This window comes from Eriocheir sinensis, unplaced genomic scaffold (genome assembly GCF_024679095.1).
Source record: "Eriocheir sinensis breed Jianghai 21 unplaced genomic scaffold, ASM2467909v1 Scaffold1440, whole genome shotgun sequence".
Taxonomy (NCBI): domain Eukaryota; kingdom Metazoa; phylum Arthropoda; class Malacostraca; order Decapoda; family Varunidae; genus Eriocheir; species Eriocheir sinensis.
The window spans coordinates 17501-38655 of record NW_026110785.1 but is presented as its reverse complement, the minus strand read 5'-3'; the positions used below and the strand labels follow the sequence as shown (position 1 = coordinate 38655).

Here is a 21155-nt window from a genome sequence, read left to right as displayed (position 1 = left end):
AGGGCTCACCAACATCCTGCTTACTGTTTATAATTTTTGTGAATTTCATGATAAGTTTGATAAAGTCCAACTGCAGTCCAGACGGTTTCTTACAGTGGCTTCGTCTCCTCGTCCTTATGGATGATACCGTCCTCCTCTCGACGACACGCCACGGCATGGAACGAAAGCTTGCATTACTAAATCAGTTTTTCGTCAATAATGGCATGCTTGTGAATAACATCAAGACCAAGTTCTTTGCTCTTTATGTTTCTGTGGGGATCGTGAACCGTTCCGTGTCGGCGAGATGGAGGTGCGGTGGTACGATGGTTACGAGTATCTGGGCAGTGTGTTTACGAGTAAGGGATCCCTGTGTCTGCTATTGCCGCCCACGCCCAAGCAAAGATGTGCCTCATCTTGAAAATTGTGTCATTTTTAAGGAAAAATGTTGACATACCATTTTACGTTAAAAAGAAAATGTTTGAGGCAGCTTTGATGTTATCCATCCTGTATGGTTGTGAGTCCTAGTTCAATAGAGACCTGAGACCCGTAGAAAAACTGTATAACTGGGGTATTAAGCAGCTGTTTGGGGTTCGCATGACGACGTGTACGTACATCTGTTACTTGGAGCTCGGGTATCCCCCACTAAAATCCTTAGTAATAGCAAGACAGAGGAAACTCTTCCGGCGAGTGTGGGCGGAGAGACGAGGTGTGCTGGATGACCCGTGGCGCACGCCGTAAGGCTCACTTTGGCGACTAATACACCCACAAGTAAACACATACTGAATTTTATTAATGTGGCTGTTGATGATATTGGAACAGGCATTCAAAGTTTGAGACAATCAGTTGCTAATTCAACGTCGTCTAGATGACAAACGAACTATATATTAAATCCCGCCCTAGCAGTTCATGAAATTTATAAACGCCGCGGTGAAACCAATGAGATGCACAGACTATCATTTAGTCGGTTGCGGGTCGTCGGTCATAACCTTGCGATCGAGACGGGTCGCTGGAGCCGGCGTGGGCGGTGACGTCTGGAAGTGGCGGGGCGGCGCTGTCCGTGCGGGGCCGTGCAAACAGAGCTGCACGTACTTGAGTCGTGTCCTCTGACACAGGACATACGCACCAGATATAATTTTACCTCCTGGACTCAGCTGATTGATGATGATGGCCAGTTCCCTATTGCGGAAATAGTGTATTAGGTTCTTCCTTGTTTTCCTTAGGATGTCTAATGTCATGTTGTCTGACGGCCTGTAATTGCAACTCTTCCCAAGGTATTATACTTTTTCTGGTTCTTATTGTTTTCGTATTAGTAAAGTTGTGTAAATATTTTGTAGATCTTCAATGAAATGGAATATGTGTTGTTGCCAGGTATTGTGGTGACTGGAACTATAGTTGACGTATTATGTGATGCACCCAATATGCCTTTAGTGATGGTTATGAAATATGTTTGATGATTAGTGATTTCCGAATTTATTATGCTAAAGATTTAATTACTTGAAATCTTGTATATACATAATTGTAAATTGTGGTCAATAGATGTTTACTTACTTGCTTACTCTGTTTATCTTTGTTTGTCTGTCTGTCTTTTTATTCTGTGTGTAATTGTGTGTGCATACCTTTGGAGGGGGGGGGGGGGGGGAGTGTGTTAGCGTGCGTGTGTGCGTGCGTGTGTGTTGAGGTCGTGTCGCCGGCCGCGTCATAAGCAAAGCGGCAGTGCATACATTCTACACTGGACACGTGCGCGCCTCGGCGGGAATCTTTATGAAAACATTGTGAAGACAGCGGCGGAGGAGGAGGAGGCAGGGGTGCGCCGCGCCGCCACTCATTAACGAGGCCAGGGTGCTCCTTACTCCCCGCTGAGGCGCGCCGTTACCCAGCTCCCACGTACTATTAGAGGCTAGAATCTCGCTGCCAGATGATTGTCCGCGCTTGGGTACTAATAAAGGCACTTGGATTATTCTGAAGGGGTGAAACTATCAATGTTCTGGCTTATATCTCGAAATCATTTAGTATTCTTTTCCTACACGGTATAATCTCGCTTCTAGCATTCACATACTCTTAGAGGCTACAGTCTCGCTGCCAGATGATTGTCCGCGCTTGGATACTGTAATAAAAGCACTTGGATTATTCTGAAGGGGTGAAACTATCAATGTTCTGGCTTTTACCTCTTGAAATCATTTAGTGTTCTCTTCCTACCCGGTACAATCTCGCTTCTAACATTCACGTTCTCTTACAGGCTACAATTTTGCTGCCTGATGATTGTTCGCCTTTCGGTACTGTAATAAAGGCACTAGGCTCATTCTGATGGAGTAAAACTATCACTATTCTTTATCTCGTTTCTTTCGTTTCCTTCTCTTTACTTTCTTACACGGCACAAACTCGCTGCCAGCTGATTGTTCTCGCTTGCCTGCAGTAATTAAGGTATTGTGTTCATTTTGAAGGAGTACCACTATCACTATTCCTGCTTTTATCTCTTAAAATTATTCTGTATTCTTTCTTTCTCTCTGTTTCTTTCTTTCACACTCGCCCATTCATAGACATCACTCCTAGACAACCTTATGCTCTCACCTTTCCAGAGACAAAGCGGAAATATTCTGTTCTTAGACAGTCCGCACCTCCCTATTCATAGGTAACATTATGCTCCAACTTTCTTGTATGCAGAGAGAACATATGCTGTTCTTGCACGGTTCACACTTCCTCATTCATGGACAACCTTACACAACATTCCCAGACAACCTTATGGTCTCACCTTCCTATAGGCCAGTGGTTCCCAACCACGGGGTCCATGGAATTTCAAGGGGTCCATAGAGATTCTAACTATTTTTAAATTCATTATATACTGGAATCAGGAGACATGCGGCTCGGAATAAAATTCATCCTACCGTACACAATCCTTAAACCTGAGTGCTTGATAAAATAGAACAAGTACTATAAGGATAGTTTTTGCGTACAATGTCTGCAACTATAACAACATTAACTTAACATTTGCCCAGTGTACTTTACTTAAATGAAAAAAGTCTGCTGAACGGAAAGTCCTTTGCTTTCATATAAATAGGCCTTCAGCTTAATCAGCATAACAAGGCAAGGCATTTTACTTGAACATTTTCATTTTTTGCATAAAAAATCTTTTATTAATTTTGCGGCTGAACATATTTTGTTGTAGGGGTCCACAGGTGAAAAGGTGACTGGAAAAGGGGAACGGAACAAATAGGTTGGGAACCACAGCTACAGGCAGAGTGAACCAGCGCCGTCAGTAGTGTAGGAATGATGGGCGTCAAGTGTCAAACTATCCCCTCGTCTCGCCTTCGCCGCGCCTCTCCCCAACAGGTGTCTGCTCCCTCCACCCTACCCCCACCCCCCGACCCTCCAGCCTGGGCCACAGTTCATGGATGCGCTGAAAACATCTCTTCTTTAAAAAAAACTGCGTGAAATGTGTGTGTGAGTTTTTCCCCTCCGTCCCTCATTTTCCACGGCGGAATTTCAACGGCCGCCATTGCACTCTCAGACGCAGAAGTGAAAGATATTCCGAATATGATTTTTTGACTCGCGCTCCGAAATACACGACGTTGGAGAGGCCCTGTGTGTACCTGTGGAGATAGGGGTTATGCTGAATACACACACACACACACACACACACACACACACACACACACACACACACACACACACACACACACACACACACACGCACACATCCCTCAAACTACCGCCCTATAGCTTTACTTTCCTGTCTATCTAAAGCTTTTGAATCAATCCTTAACCGGAAGATTCAAAAGCACCTTTCCACTTCCAACCTTCTATCTGATCGCCAGTATGGGTTCCGCAAGGGGCGTTCTACTGGCGATCTTCTTGCTCTCTTAACTGATTCTTAGTCATCCTCTCTTAGCCGTTTCGGTGAAACTTTCTCAGTTGCACTAGACATATCGAAAGCCTTCGATAGAGTCTGGCACAAGTCTTTGCTTTCTAAACTGCCCTCTTTCGGATTCTATCCTTCTCTCTGTTCCTTTATTTCCAGTTTCCTTTCCGGCCGCTCTGTCTCTGCTGTGGTAGACGGTCACTGTTCTTCTCATAAACCTATTAACAGTGGTGTCCCACAGGGCTCTGTCCTATCACCCACTCTCTTCCTGTTATTCATCAATGATCTTCTTTCCATAACAAACTGTTCTATCCACTCATACGCTGATGACTCCACTCTGCATTATTCAACTTCTTTCAACAGAAGACACTCTCAACAGGAATTACATGACTCCAGGCTGGAGGCTGCAGAACGCTTAACCTCAGACCTTACTATAATTTCCGATTGGGGTAAAAGGAACCTTGTGTCCTTTAATGCCTCAAAAACCCAATTTCTCCACCTATCAACTCGACACAATCTTCCAAACACCTATCCCCTATTCTTCGACAACACTCAGCTGTCACCTTCTTCAACACTAAACATCCTCGGTCTATCCTTAACTCAAAATCTTAACTGGAAACCTCACATCTCGTCTCTCACTAAATCAGCTTCCTCGAGGTTGGGCGTTCTGTATCGTCTCCGCCAGTTCTTCTCCCCCGCACAGTTGCTATCCATATACAGGGGCATTGTCCGCCCTCGTATGGAGTATGCATCTCACGTGTGGGGGGGCTCCACTCACACAGCTCTCTTGGACAGAGTGGAGTCTAAGGCTCTTCGTCTCATCAGCTCTCCTCCTCTTACTGATAGTCTTCTACCTCTTAATTTCCGCCGCCATGTTGCCTCTCTTTCTATCTTTTATCGATATTTTCATGCTGACTGCTCTTCTGAACTTGCTAACTGCATGCCTCCCCCCCTCCCGCGGCCCCGCTGCACACGACTTTCTACTCATGCTCATCCCTATACTGTCCAAACCCCTTGTGCAAGAGTTAACCAGCATCTTCACTCTTTCATCCCTCACGCTGGTAAACTCTGGAATAATCTTCCTTCATCTGTATTTCCTTCTGCCTACGACTTGAACTCTTTCAAGAGAAGGGTATCTGGACACCTCTCCTCCCGAAATTGACCTCTCTTTCGGCCACCTTTTTGGATTATTTTTTGTGAGCAGCGAGTAGCGGGCTTTTTTTATAATTATTGTTTACTGTTTTGTGCGCCCTTGAGCTGTCTCCTTTGTTGTAAAACACACACACACACACACACACACACACACACACACACACACACACACACACACACACACACACACACACACACACACACACACACACACACACACACACACACACACGGCCCGGTAGCTAAGTGGATAGAGCGTCTGCCTGACAACCAGAAGGACCGGGGCTCGATTCCCCGGACGGGTGAAGATAAGTTGGGTTTATCTTCTTTCACGTGTAGCCCCTGTTCACCTAGCAGTGAGTAGGTACGCGACGTCAGGCAAGGAGTTGTGATCTCGTTGTCGTGGTGTGTTGTGTGTGAGTGGTCTCAGTCCCACCCAAAGATCGGTACTATGAGCTCTGTGCTCTTCCGTAGGGGAACGGCTGGCTGTCTCGAGAGAGACCCGCAGCAGACCAAGAGGTGAATTACACACACACACACACACACACACACACACACACACACACACACACACACACACACACACACACACACACACACACACACACACACACACACACAGACACACACACAAATGAAAGAAAGATTGGATAAAAGTAGACAAAGAGACAGGACTATTCGAGCCTAGCTCAGGCCCTGTATCCTACAAATAGGTAAATACAGTTACAGCTAATCTTTCTACCTGTGTGTGTGTGTGTGTGTGTGTGTGTGTGTGTGTGTGTGTGTGTGTGTGTAGGGATCTGCATACTGTATCCCACGCATTTTCTTTATTGATACGTATTTTACAGGTAACGTTGTTTTAGTTGTGTGCGTGTTTGTGTCTGTCTGTCTGTCTTTGCCTGTCTGTCTATCTCTCTATCTGTCTGTGTATGTCTGTCCGTATGTTTTTCTGTGTTTTTTTAAGCACGAAGGCTAGGAGTAAAATTGAGTGAAGGTTTTGCGTGTCTGGATGTTAATATTCCGCCGCCTCGCGGACGAGCTCATGTTTTCCAATGAGGGAAGGAACGGCAGGCACCGCAATCACTGCCGCCCCATCGCCTCCGCCACCGCCGCGATGATGAGGATGATAATGACAATAATAATAATAATAATAATAATAATAATAATAATAATAATAATAATAATAATAATAATAATAATAATAATAATAATAATAATAATAATAATAATAATAATAATAGGAAAAAGAAGAGAAAGAATTAATAGTGTAGTAGTAGTAGTAGTAGTAGTAGTAGTAGTAGTAGTAGTAGTAGTAGTAATAGTAGTTGTAGTAGTTTTTTTTTTTTTTTTTTTTTTTTACGTCTTGGCCTATTGCGCCGGTAGGCTTCTTCCCGGTGGATCCTGCTGGTCGGTCCAAGGCTTCTTTGCGGTGGGGCCTGATGGTCGGCCAAGCCCGTTCTGGCGCAGGCGAGTCTTTATAGTGGCGTCATCTTGCATTGGCTCATGCTGCCCTCCCGGAGCTCATCTTTAATCATAAGAACATAAGAACATAAGAACGCAGGAGTCTACAAGAGGCCGGTAGGCCTGTACGAGGCAGCTCCTTTGACCCTAAGCTCCCGTGTATCTAACCCCACCTAATATCGCTGTCCATGAATTTATCTAGTCTATTTTTGAATGTGACAATTGTATTGGCACTCACCACATGACTGCTAAGCCTATTCCACTCATCCACCACCCTGTTAGTAAACCAATTTTTCCCTATGTCCCTGTTGAATCTGAATTTATCCAGTTTAAACCCATTACTTCGTGTCCTACCCGGTTCTCTTACCAATAAAACCTTATGAATGTCTCCCTTATTAAAGCCCTTCATCCATTTATAAACCTCGATCATGTCTCCACGCACCCTTCGCCTTTCTAGAGAATGCAAGTTTAACTGTTTGAGTCTTTCCTCGTATGGCAAGTTTCTCAAACCCTGAATCATCTTAGTCATCCTCCTCTGCACCGATTCTAACATTTTGATATCCATTCTATAGTAAGGTGACCAGAACTGAACCGCATAGTCAAGATGAGGTCTAACTAATGCTAAATATAGTTTGAGGAAGACTTCGGAGCTTCTGTTGCTTACGCTCCTTGAAATAAATCCCAGTACCCTATTAGCTCGATTTCTAGCTTGAATGCATTGTGCCCTTGGACGGAGATCAGAGCTCACTAAGACCCCTAAATCCCTCTCGCACCCAGACCTGCTCATGAGAGTGTCATTTAAGCAATAGTTATGTGAGGGGTTGTTCCTACCTACACTCAGAATACTGCACTTCCCTACATTGAACTCCATCTGCCATTTATCCGCCCAGTCATACAATCTGTTGAGTTCACCTTGGAGAATACTAGCGTCCTGATCCGACTCAATTACTCTACCGATCTTGGCATCATCTGCAAATTTACTAACATCACTACTAATTCCTGTATCTAAGTCATTGATATAAATAATAAACAAAAGTGGACCTAATACCGAACCTTGTGGGACCCCACTCGTAACACATCCCCAGTCAGATCTTTTACCATTGATTTGCACTCTTTGCTTCCTATTGCTAAGCCACGCCTTGACCCAGTTCAAAACTTTACCCTCTACTCCGTGAGCCTGTAATTTAAGCAACAGTCGTTGGTGAGGAACTCATCCTAAAATCCTAAAATCTAGAGTCCGGGTTGATAGGTGGTCTTCTGTACAGCATGTGGGTAGTTTTAAGCCACTCGGCGGGGGCTGAAAAATTCCAGCTTGGTGGCACCGGGCGGGGATTGAACTCGCGTTGTCCTAAACGCGGCGCCGTCACGCTATCCATTCAGCCACCGCTGTAGTAGTAGCAGTAGTAGTAGTAGTAGTAGTGAAAATTGATTCGTATTTGTTTTTCATTATCTTTTATATTTTATTATTATTATCATTATTATTATCATTATCAATATTGTAATTAGCATATTAAATTATCATTATCATTAAAATTACTGCTTATTGCGCGGCGCTGGTTAATGAAGAGCAGGCGCTCGTGATTATTATCAACACCGCCATCAACACACCGTTCAGTACAGGTTGAATGTCACGAGCAAACCAGCGAGCCAAACTTGCAAATTTTTATACCCACTTTGGCAGCCATCAATATATATACAACGCGATGAGATACAACAAAAACTACTAAAACAAGCTTGGCAATTAAATAACAATGACAGTATGAAGATTACCGGGACAAGCGTGGCAATTAAATAACAATGACAGTATGAAGATTACCGAGACAAGCGTGGCAATTAAATAACAATGACAGTATGAAGATTACCGAGACAAGCGTGGCAATTAAATAACAATGACAGTATGAAGATTACCGAGACAAGCGTGGCAATTAAATAACAATGACAGTATGAAGATTACCAAGACAAGCGTGGCAATTAAATAACAATGACAGTATGAAGATTACCGAGACAAGCGTGGCAATTAAATAACAATGACAGTATGAAGATTACCGAGACAAGCGTGGCAATTAAATAACAATGACAGTATGAAGATTACCGAGACAAGCGTGGCAATTAAATAACAATGACAGTATGAAGATTACCGAGACAAGCGTGGCAATTAAATAACAATGACAGTATGAAGATTACCGAGACAAGCGTGGCAATTAAATAACAATGACAGCTCGAAGATTACAGAAAGAAGCGTAACAATGAAACAACAACAGCGACAGCAATGACAGCACGAAAATATTATGATAGAAAGAGGAGGAAATATTATGATAGAAAGAGGAGGAAATATTATGATAGAAAGAGGAGGAAATATTATTATAGAAAGAGGAGGAAATATTATGATAGAAAGAGGAGGAAATATTAGGATAGAAAGAGGAGGAAATATTATGATAGAAAGAGGAGGAAATATTATGATAGAAAGAGGAGGAAATATTATGATAGAAAGAGGAGGAAATATTATTATAGAAAGAGGAGGAAATATTATGATAGAAAGAGGAGGAAATATTATGATAGAAAGAGGAGGAAATATTATTATAGAAAGAGGAGGAAATATTATGATAGAAAGAGGAGGAAATATTATGATAGAAAGAGGAGGAAATATTATGATAGAAAGAGGAGGAAATATTATGATAGAAAGAGGAGGAAATATTATTATAGAAAGAGGAGGAAATATTATGATAGAAAGAGGGGGAAATATTATGATAGAAAGAGGAGGAAATATTATGATAGAAAGAGGAGGAAATATTATGATAGAAAGAGGAGGAAATATTATGATAGAAAGAGGAGGAAATATTATGATAGAAAGAGGAGGAAATATTATAGAAAGAGGAGGAAATATTATGATAGAAAGAGGAGGAAATATTATGATAGAAAGAGGAGGAAATATTATGATAGAAAGAGGAGGAAATATTATGATAGAAAGAGGAGGAAATATTATGATAGAAAGAGGAGGAAATATTATGATAGAAAGAGGGGGAAATATTATGATAGAAAGAGGAGGAAATATTATGATAGAAAGAGGAGGAAATATTATGATAGAAAGAGGAGGAAATATGACGATAATAATAAAAATAATAATGAAAAACGCAACACGAGAATAACATTATCGCATCGTAGCTACACAAAAATCACTAAAAGAAAAACAAGAACAACAGCAACAACAATGACGGTACGAAAATATAATGATAGAAAAATGAAAAAATACGATGATAAGAATAATGATAAAAAAAAAACGTAACAATGAAAATAACAGCGTCGCATCGTAGCTAATTTTTTTTCTCCCATTTTCCCTCCCACACTTTTTTCCCTTATTTTCCCTCTCAGTTTTCCATCCCTCATTTTTTCCCTTATTTCCTCTCATTTTTTCCCTCCCTCACTTTTTTCCCTTATTTTCCCTCTCATTTTCCCTCCCTCTCTTTTTTCCCTTATTTTTCCTCTCATTTTTCCCTCCCTCACTTTTTTCCCTTATTTTCCCTCTCATTTTTCCCTCCCTCACTTTTTTCCCTTATTTTCCCTCTCATTTTCCCTCCCTCACTTTTTTCCCTTATTTTCCCTCTCATTTTTCCCTCCCTCACTTTTTCCCTTATTTTCCCTCTCATTTTTCCCTCCCTCACTTTTTTCCCTTATTTTCCCTCACTTTTTTCCCTCCCTCATTTTTTCCCTTATTTTCCCTCTCATTTTTCCCTCCCTCACTTTTTCCCCTTATTTTCCCTCTCATTTTTTTCCTCCTTCACTTTCTTCCCCGTATTTTCCCTCTCATTTTTCCCTCCCTCACTTTTTTCCCTTATTTTCCCTCTCATTTTTCCATCCCTCATTTTTTCCCTTATTTCCTCTCATTTTTTTCCTCCCTCGATTTCTTCCCCTTATTTTCCCTCTCATTTTTTTGTCCTCCTTCACTTTCTTCCCCTTATTTTCCCTCTCATTTTTCCCTCCTTCACTTTTTTCCCTTATTTTCCCTCTCATTTTTCCCTCCCTCACTTTTTTCCCTTATTTTCCCTCTCATTTTTCCCTCCCTCATTTTTTTCCCTTATTTTCCCTCTCATTTTTCCCTCCCTCACCTTTTTCCCTTATTTTCCCTCTCATTTTTCCCTCCCTCACCTTTTTCCCTTATTTTCCCTCTCATTTTTCCCTCCCTCATTTTTTTCCCTTATTTTCCCTCTCATTTTTCACTCCCTCACCTTTTTCCCTTATTTTCCCTCTCATTTTTCCCTCCCTCTCTTTTTTCCCTTATTTTCCCTCTCATTTTTCCCTCTCTCTCTTTTTTCCCTTATTTTCCCTCTCATTTTTCCCTCTCCCTCTTTTTTCCCTTATTTTCCCTCTCATTTTTCCCTCCCTCACCTTTTTCCCTTATTTTCCCTCTCATTTTTCCCTCACCTTTTCCCTTATTTTCCCTTATTTTCCTCTCATTTTTCCCTCCCTCACCTTTTTCCCTTATTTTCCCTCTCATTTTTCCCTCCCTCACCTTTTTCCCTTATTTTCCCTCTCATTTTTCCCTCCCTCTCTTTTTTCCCTTATTTTCCCTTTCATTTTTCCCTCCCTCTCTTTTTTCCCTTATTTTCCCTCTCATTTTTCCCTCCCTCTCTTTTTTCCCTTATTCTCCCTCCCTCTCTTTTTTCCCTTATTTTCCCTCTCATTTTTCCCTCCCTCTCTTTTTTCCCTTATTTTCTCCCTCTCTTTTTTCCCTTATTTTCCCTCTCATTTCTCCCTCCCTCTCTTTTTTCCCTTATTTTCCCTCCCTCTCTTTTTTCCCTTATTTTCTCCCTCTCTTTTTTCCCTTATTTTCCCTCTCATTTTTCCCTCCCTCTCTTTTTTCCCTTATTTTCCCTCTCATTTTTCCCTCCCTCTCTTTTTTCCCTTATTTTCCCTCTCATTTTCCCTCCCTCATCTTTCCCTTATTTTCCCTCTCATTTTCCCTCCCACATTTTTTCCCTTATTTTCCCTCTCATTTTTCCCTCCCTCACCTTTTTCCCCCTTATTTTCCCTCTCATTTTTCCCTCCCTCACCTTTTTCCCCCTTATTTTCCCTCTCATTTTTCCCTCCCTCACCTTTTTCCCCCTTATTTTCCCTCTCATTTTCCCTCCCTCACCTTTTTCCCCCTTATTTTCCATCTCATTTTTTCCTCCCTCACTTTTTTCCCTTATTTTTCCTCTCATTTTTTCCCTTCCTCATTATTTTCCTGTGTTTCCTCCCGTCATTTATTCCTTCCTGCCTTTTTTTACATTCTTTTACCAATCGTGTTTTGCTTTTTATTTTATTTTCATGCCCCGAGAGAAATGATTTAGTGGGTTGTTGTTTTTTATGTTCTCACAAAAATCAATAAAAAGAAGACAACAACAACAACAATGGTAATGCGAAAATACCATGATAGAAAAAGGAGGAACTACGTCAATAGAACAGTAAAAACATAACTAAATAATAGCCTCGCATCGTAGCAAGACAAAAATCCACCGCCATCACTGAAATAAAAAATAAACTACTCCATAAAAGTTCAGTGTTGGTGGCTAATAATTATTCATTCAACTCTGTTTTGATCACCTGCCTGGCTGCCTCCCATTGCTCACCTTCTTTAGCCTTCCTTTTACCGGTGTTGTTTTGTTTTGGAAGAGCGACAAAGTGAAAAAAAAGTTGCCATTTTCAAAACAAATTCCTACTCGTGTTTGTGAAATATTATGGTCTTGCAGCTGCGTGGGGGGTGCCTGTGTGTGTGTGTGTGTGTGTGTGTGTGGTCGGTTGGGTTTGTATAACTATATATATTTGGGTGTGTATATATTTATCTATCTATCTATCTATCTGTGCGTATGTATGCTAAGTGTGTGTGTGTCTGTGTGTGTGTGTGTGTGTGTGTGTGTGTGTGTGTGTTATGCAGGCGGTGTGTCAGGCCGTAATGGCATACATTATAAACACATTGTCAGGCCTCGCCCTCGCCTCAGCCAGATTAGTCAGCCCTTTGTGGAGTGACAGGCAGCCCGCCCGATGTCGCCTGGCTCCTTCCCGCCTGCCGCTCTCTGCGTTTCCTGTCGGGTGTCAGTGTGTGTATGTGTGTGTGTGTGTGTGTGTGTGTATATTTACGGTGAAGGAAGCAGCTCAAGGGCAAAATGAAAATAATTATAAAAAAAATCCTGCCCGTCACTGTCCCTATAAAAAAGAGTTCAGAAGAGTTGCCAAAAGAGGTCAGTTTCGGGAGGAGAGGTGTCTCGGTACTCTCCTCTTGCTTGAACTATTTCGCTTTGCATGCATAAACTTACCTGTGTCAAGTTTACGAGCTGTCGACTTTACGCCATTAAGATATTCCTTTGTACAGTATTGGCGGAGAATGACTCGAGGGGGATAACTGTGTGGCCTTTCTTGCTTGAACTTGAAAATGTAACAGTCGTGCGTATGAAGTATAAAGTCAGCCTCAGAAGTCTTGCAGGCCAGAAGTTGTCTCAAGGTAATTTGTACGGAGTTGCTGATTGTACTGTGAAGGAGCTTATGTTCATTAGCAAGAGAGAGAGAGAGAGAGAGAGAGAGAGAGAGAGAGAGAGAGAGAGAGAGAGAGAGAGAGAGAGAGAGAGAGAGAGACACAGATAGACAAACAGAAAGACTGTCAGACACACACACAAAGAGAGAGAGAGAGAGAGAGAGAGAGAGAGAGAGAGAGAGAGAGAGAGAGAGAGAGAGAGAGAGAGAGAGAGAGAGAGAGAGAGTGCTCGTGCGTGTGTGCGTGCGTGGGTGGCTTCTGTGTGCTTGGCTAATGCTTTTTGGGGGCAGGTGTTGTGGTGTGTTCGGGGCAGTGTCGCCTCAAGGTCTAGTGTTGAGAGTGTACAGCCAGCACGTGGGAACTTTCCGAACATTTTGGTTACAATGTTCATGTTTTTTTTTTCTTCAGAATTTAAAATTATTAGTATTAAAAAAAATAGTTGGTCCATGGTAAATTACATCATCTTATCTTTTCATTATCCTAAAACCACTTTCCTGGCCCCGTGTTATCAGCGAGGGCAAAATGCCGCGATGCCCCGAAATCCGAACATAAATTTCTGATTCCGCGGAACTGCCGACGGTCACTGCCATTACGACTTGTCTGGCGCGTGTATATAATGCAACACACACACACACACACACACACATACACACACACACACACTTAGCATTCATACGCACAAATAGATAGATAGATAGATAGATTAGATACCCTCAGATAGATAGCTACACACACACACACACACACACACACACACACACACACGTTCAGAAAATAATATGTTTTTGATATCTAACAAAGTAACTGAAGTGAAGAACCTATCATTAGATAATTACCGTAAGCCGGAAAAGATTAGTGACGTTATAAAAAATGAATTTGTTTTTCAGTTGTGTCGAAAGCGAGGATTTTTCTTTTCTTCTTCCCTTGTTGAAATTAATTAATATAATGTCAAACACACACGTCGTATATTTAATCAAAGCCCTAGTGTGAATCTGATTAACTAGTACGTACAAAGTATGTATCCCTAATTTGATGAGTTGAGTAGAGTCTTCCCCGAGCGGTAAATATCCGAGCAGCGCCCGTCCTGGTTGAGTTGTAAATATAGTTGAGTTGTAAATTGATTTGAGTTGTAAATCGAATTGTGTTGTAAATTGAGTTGAGTTGTAAATTGAGTTCAGTGGTAAATACCAGAGCAGCGTCCGTCCTGATTGAGTTGAGTGGAATCTTCCTCGAGCGGCAAATATCAGAGCAGCGTCCGTCCTGATTGAGTTGAGTGGAATCTTCCTCGAGCGGCAAATACCAGCGCAGCGTCCGTCCTGGTTGAGTTGAGTGGAATCTTCCTCGAGCGGCAAATACCAGCGCAGCGTCCGTCCTGGTTGAGTTGAGTGGAATCTTCCTCGAGCGGTAAATACCAGAGCAGCGTCCGTCCTGGTTGAGTTGAGTGGAATCTTCCTCGAGCGGTAAATACCAGCGCAGCGTCCGTCCTGGTTGAGTTGAGTGGAATCTTCCTCGAGCGGTAAATACCAGCGCAGCGTCCGTCCTGGTTGAGTTGAGTGGAATTTTCCTCGAGCGGTAAATACCAGCGCAGCGTCCGTCCTGGTTGAGTTGAGTGGAATCTTCCTCGAGCGGTAAATACCAGCGCAGCGTCCGTCCGGGTTTAGGTGAGTGGAATCTTCCTCGAGCGGTAAATACCAGCGCAGCGTCCGTCCTGGTTGAGTTGAGTGGAATTTTCCTCGAGCGGTAAATACCAGCGCAGCGTCCGTCCTGGTTGAGTTGAGTGGAATTTTCCCCGAGCGCTAAATACCAGCGCAGCGTCCGTCCTGGTTGAGTTGAGTGGAATCTTCCTCGAGCGCTAAATACCAGAGCAGCGTCCGTCCTGGTTGAGTTGAGTGGAATCTTCCTCGAGCGGTAAATACCAGAGCAGCGTCCGTCCTGGTTGAGTTGAGTGGAATCTTCCCCGAGCGGTAAATATCAGAGCAGCGTCCGTCCTGGTTGAGTTGAGTGGAATCTTCCCCGAGCGGCAAATACCAGAGCAGCGTCCGTCCCGGTGCTCAGTGCTCGAGAGGTTTGATCAGACTCGTGGCACTACTCGCCTGCACGAGAGGGTAATTGTGGTCCCAAGGAGACGTGCCACAGGACCAAGCTCTGTAGCAAGGTGTGAGCGCCGATACACCGTGTACCCGCGCCATCATCCTCAAGCCCATCCATCTGAATTACACCTCATATCAAAACTGGATAAAAAATAGATATTACTTATGAAGTTCCCATAGTTAGTCGCCGCTCCACCTCTTTACTACAATTGGTACCAACCTTTTTCCAAATATTATCGTTGCCGCATGACATCTTAAACAACACCTCATATCAAAACTGAGTAAAAGATTGATTTTCCTTCTCAAATTATCAAATTGGTCGCCCTTCCTCCTCTTTACTACGAGAGACACTAACTTTTAACCCAATATTAACTATGCCAGATGACAAAAGTATAAATTTAGTATCTTCCTTTGCCTAACCTGACAATCCCAATACCTCTAACATGTTTTTTTTATTCTTCCGTCTTGTCTTGCCTTATCTGACAATCCCAATACCTCTAACATGTTACTTTATTATCCTGTCTTGCCTTATCCGACAGTCCCATTACCTCCAGCATCCTCACCTCCAGCCTTGTCTCACCTGACAGTCCCAATACCTCTAACATGCTTTTTAATTCTCCTCTTGCCTTGCCTAACCTGACAGTCCCATTACCTCTAACATGCTGTCTTATTATCTTGTCTTACCTTGCCTAACCTGACAGTCCCATTACCTCTAACATGCTGTCTTATTATCCTGTCTTACCTTGCCTAACCTGACAGTCCCATTCCCTTTAACATGCTTTTCTCCTTCTTGTTCAGGTATGTCTCACGGGATGAACACCAAACCCCCGAACTCATCGTACTGTAAGTTTGGAATTTTATCTTACAAACTTTTTTTCATTGAGTTTCGAAGCCAGATACTTTTATTTAGCAGTGTTGTTTGTCATTCATCTTCAACATGTCGGCGCCCAAGCAAACATTTGACGAGGCTTCGTAGGGGTGGGGTGTGGGTGTTTCCAAGGCTAGTTTGATGAGGCTAGTGATAGTTTGACAAGGCTTCTTCCTAGGGGTTGTGGTGTGGGTATCTCCATGGGTAGTTTCATAAGGCTTTCGGAGAGGTTGTGTTAGTATTTCCATGGGTAGTTTCATAAGGCTTTGGTAGAGGTTGTGTTAGTATTTCCATGGGTAGTTTCATAAGGCTTTGGTAGAGGTTGTGTTAGTATTTCCATGGGTAGTTTCATAAGGCTTTGGTAGAGGTTGTGTTAGTATTTCCATGGGTAGTTTCATAAGGCTTTGGTAGAGGTTGTGTTAGTATTTCCATGGGTAGTTTTTATAAGGCTTTGGTAGAGGTTGTGTTAGTATTTCCGTGGGTAGTTTTATAAGGCTTTGGTAGAGGTTGTGTTAGTATTCCATGGGTAGTTTTTATAAGGCTTTGGTAGAGGTTGTGTTAGTATTTCCGTGGGTAGTTTTATAAGGCTTTGGTAGAGGTTGTGTTAGTATTTCCATGGGTAGTTTTATAAGGCTTTGGTAGAGGTTGTGTTAGTATTTCCATGGGTAGTTTTATAAGGCTTTGGTAGAGGTTGTGTTAGTATTCCATGGGTTGTTTTATAAGGCTTTGGTAGAGGTTGTGTTAGTATTTCCATGGGTAGTTTTATAAGGCTTTCGTAGAGGTTGTGTTAGTATTTCCACGGGTAGTCTTATGAGGCTTCGGTTGAAGTTGTGTTAGTATTTCCATGGGTAGTTTTATAAGGCTTTGGCTGAGGTTGTGTTAGTATTTCCGTGGGTAGTTTTATAAAGCTTTGTTAGAGGTTGTGTTAGTATTTCCGTGGGTAGTTTTATAAAGCTTTGTTAGAGGTTGTGTTAGTATTTCCGTGGGTAGTTTTATAAAGCTTTGTTAGAGGTTGTGTTAGTATTTCCATGGGTAGTTTTATAAGGCTTTCGTAGAGGTTGTGTTAGTAATTCCATGGGTAGTTTTATAAGGCTTTGGTAGAGGTTGTGTTAGTATTTCCATGGGTAGTTTTATAAGGCTTTGGTTGAAGTTGTGTTAGTAATTCCATGGGTAGTTTTATAAGGCTTTGGTTGAAGTTGTGTTAGTAATTCCATGGGTAGTTTTATAAGGCTTTGGTAGAGGTTGTGTTAGTATTTCCATGGGTAGTTTTATAAGGCTTTGGTAGAGGTTGTGTTAGTATTTCCATGGGTAGTTTCATGAGCCTGGTGATAGTTTGAAAAGGCTTCTGCACCATGAACGTGAAAAAAACACCGACTCATATCCTTTGTGGCCTTGGGAAATAATTGTTGTGAGAGCCGAAAGTGTCTGAGAATAAAGGAGCTAAAATGTGTGTGTGTGTGTGTGTGTGTGTGTGTGTGTGTGTGTGTGTGTGTGTGTGTGTGTGTGTGTGTGTGTGTGTGTGTGTGTGTGAGAGAGAGGGGGAGGGAGTTCGCAAGTTTCTCTAAGTGCATTGACCTTTCATCAGTATTTCACAAAACAATAACAACTCAAATCCCTTTCAAAACTAGTCTGTCCATCGCTTTATTAATTGTACGACACCTGCAAAAATAATTAACAACGTTTTCATTGTGAATAAATTAATACAGAAAAAAAAGTATGACCTCCCGACTCGTGGGTTTAATATAGATTGTTTTTTTCTTGATGTTTAATGCTTAACTGTTCCTCTTATTTACCAGCTGCAGTATTTACTCCGAGGTTTATCACTCGCATTATCGAACGTTTGTAGCTCTGGCTACGAACATTTTTCAAGGCCAGAGAGGAGCTTCGTTGGGATGTCATGAGCGTTTTCCCCGTTCACGGCGCGGCACCTTACAAAACTACCGCCAGGGTCATGAAACCACCCGTGGAAACTCCTATAACATATGCGAGAGCCTTTGTAAATAGATGGACAAAGGCTTCGAAGAGTCTGATAATATGGACCTAAGTATTAAACGTCGAGTTGTCAAGAGTGTTTTCACAGCGCGGAAGCCTTGCAAAACTACCGCCCTGGTCATGAAACCACACATGGAAACTCCTACATCATCTGCTTGAGCCTTAGTAAATAGATGGACTAAGGTTTCGAAAAGTTTGATAATAGGGATATAAGTATTAAACGTCGGGTTGTCAAGAGTTTTCATGGCGCGGAATCCTTACAAAACAACCGCCAGGCTCAGGAAACCACCCATGGAAACCCCGACAACCTCTCTGAGAGCCTTTTGAAATAGAGGTACTAAGGCTTCGAAGAGTTTGATAATAGCGACCTAAGTATTAAACGTTGGGATGTCAAGAGCGTTTCCATGGCGCGGAAGCCTTACAAAACTACCGCCAGGCTCAGGAAAACACCCATGGAAACCCCGACAACCTCTGCCTCGAAGAGTTTGTTAATATGGACCTCAGAATTAATCCACATGCCTTCCCACCTCACCCCGACCTACCTCTCAACCCCGCCCCGACCACCTCTTGCCCCAACTCCCTCTCTACCCCTCCCCAACCCCCCTCACCCCGACACCTCACGCCTCGACGCAATCCCCTCTCGCCCCAACCTCCCTTACCCCAGCCCCCTCTCCGCCCCGTGATCCATTGGGCAAATAATAACTGTCCCTCATTGACCAACACAGTAATAAGCGCGTGAGTCATTATGTACTTGTTGTGGGCGTTCCTCTCCCCCTTGTTGCCACCAGTCCGAGAGGCAGAATCAGGACAGCGAACTCATTATTGCGACGACGTGGCCCAAAATTAAAACATGTCAGCTGGATTCAATTACCGACCGCTCTGTTGTTTTTTATTATGCTTTTTTTGCGGTGTTTTGTGATGTAATTTTTTGTGGTGGCTGTGATTTTTGTATATTTTTGAGTGTGTGTGTGTGTGTGTGTGTGTGTGTGTGTGTGTGTGTGTGTGTGTGTGTGTGTGTGTGTGTGTGTGTGTGTGTGTGTGTGTGTGTGTGTGTGTGTGTGTGTGTGTGTGTGTCTGTCTGTCTGTCTGTCTGTCTGTCTGTCTGTCTGTCTGTCTGTCTGTCTGTCTGTCTGTCTGTCTCTCTCTCTCTCTCTCTCTCTCTCTCTCTCTCTCTCTCTCTCTCTCTCTCTCTCTCTCTCTCTCTCTCTCTCTCGCCCCGCGCACACACACACACACACACACACACCGGGAGAAATTTATGAGAATATTGAATAAAAAAGAAAGAATAAAGAGTGTAAAATACGTTGTAGGAATTTTGACGTTTTCTTACTATTGCCTCACATAAGTTCCCCGGCCTGTCAATACCAGAGAGAGAGAGAGAGAGAGAGAGAGAGAGAGAGAGAGAGAGAGAGAGAGAGAGAGAGAGAGAGAGAGAGAGAGAGAGAGAATCAACATACTTAGGTGGAAAAGAAATGCAAATACCCACAAATCTCATCATCAAGTTATGCTATAAAGTTAGTAGTAGTTTTCATATCATTCGTAACCAATAAAAAAAATAACATCCGATAAATAAATGAAATTCGTTCCAATATCAATGTTAAGCTGAACAGGAGAATACGATTACGTGATAGCACGCGGCGCCGGAAATGAACGGAACGGGGAATACAGATTGCTGGTGGAGGGGAAAAATACACCACACGAACGATACTTGTTTAACTCTCTCTCTATCTATCGATCTATCTGTCTGTATATCTGTCTATCTCTCTCTCTCTCTCTCTCTCTCTCTCTCTCTCTCTCTCTCTCTCTCTCTCTCTCTCTCTCTCTCTCTCTCTCTCTCTCTCTCTCTCTCTCTCTCTCTCTCTCTCTCTCTCTCTCTCTCTCTCTCTCACACACACACACACACACACACACACACACACACACACACACACACACACACACACACACATTATATTCCAATGAATCTTGTATTTTTTCGGCGTTGATGGGTCCGCCTATCAGTGGTTGAATTAAACATGCCACCCGCTCTGATAATGTACAATGAAACAAAAATGAAATATATATAATGTGTGTTGGGAGGGAAGGGGGGCAGTTGAGTGTGTGTGTGTGTGTGTGTGTGTGTGTGTGTGTGTGTGTGTGTGAGAGAGAGAGAGAGAGAGAGAGAGAGAGAGAGAGAGAGAGAGAGAGAGAGAGAGAGAGAGAGAGAGAGAGAGAGAGAGAGAGAGAGAGAGAGAGAGAGAGAGAGAGAGAGAGAGAGAGAGATTTACATAGATTTACATAGAGAATCAGACCACACAGACCCCTTGGTCCACACTAGGTGATATGTCCTTAAACCTAAGTGATTCTACATTAATCAGATGTCTCCGAAACTTTTCATTTCTACTCTAGTTAATATTAAGTTGAAGGAAGTGACGGTCGAGCTTGTTTTTAAAGGAGTCAATCGTGTTACATTGGATCACTGATGGTGGAAGCTTATTCCATTCTCGCACTACAACGTTGGTGAAGAAAAATTTGGTGCCGTCTGAATTTACTTGTCTACATTTAAGTTTTGTACCATTATTCCTCGTTCGCAAAGTGTCATCGATCATAAACAATTTTGATCTGTCCACATTCGTAAATCCATTAAGTATTTTAAAACGTTCCATCAGTTTTCCTCAAAGGCGACGTTTCTCAAGAGAGAACATGTTAAGGGTGGAAAGCCTTTCTTCGTAGGATTTGTTGCACAAGGAAGGGATCATTTTTGTTGCCCGACGTTGAACACCTTCTAATTTAGCAATGTCCTTTGCATGATGGGGAGACCAAAACTGTACCGCATATTCCAAGTGGGGTCTGACTAAATAATTGTAGAGCGGAAATATTACTTCTCTATTTTTTAATAAAAAGTTGCTTTTTTTTATGAAGCCCAACATTCTGTTCGCTTTATTTGCTGCATCGATGCATTGCTGTGAATATTTGAGGTCTGACGTGATTCTGACCCCCAAGTCCTTAACGCATTGAACGCTTTTGAGTTTGACGCCGCGCATTTCGTAATCGAACTTCTTATTTCTTGTTCCGACTTGAAGGACCTGGCACTTGTCTACATTAAAGAGCATCTCCCATCTATCACACCAAGCTGAAATTTTACACAAATCCTCTTGGAGTCTTTATCTGTTTTCGTCAGTGAGAACCGAGTTATCAATCTTTGTGTCGTCTGCAAATTTACTTATGAGATTATTGATTCCAACATCCACATCGTTGATGTAAATAATGAAG

At 42.5% G+C, this 21155-nt stretch overlaps 1 protein-coding gene across 1 annotated transcript in view; it reads left to right on the top strand.

Moving 5' to 3' along the window:
* Nucleotides 1-283: 283 nt before the first annotated feature.
* The window catches only part of LOC126990084 (protocadherin Fat 1-like), a 37481-nt gene continuing 16609 nt past the window's right edge, over nt 284-21155 (top strand). Inside the window, exon 1 of the mRNA XM_050848642.1 lies at nt 284-335. Within this exon, the coding sequence (XP_050704599.1) occupies nt 284-335 (52 nt within the window). The remainder of the gene's footprint in view (nt 336-21155) is intronic.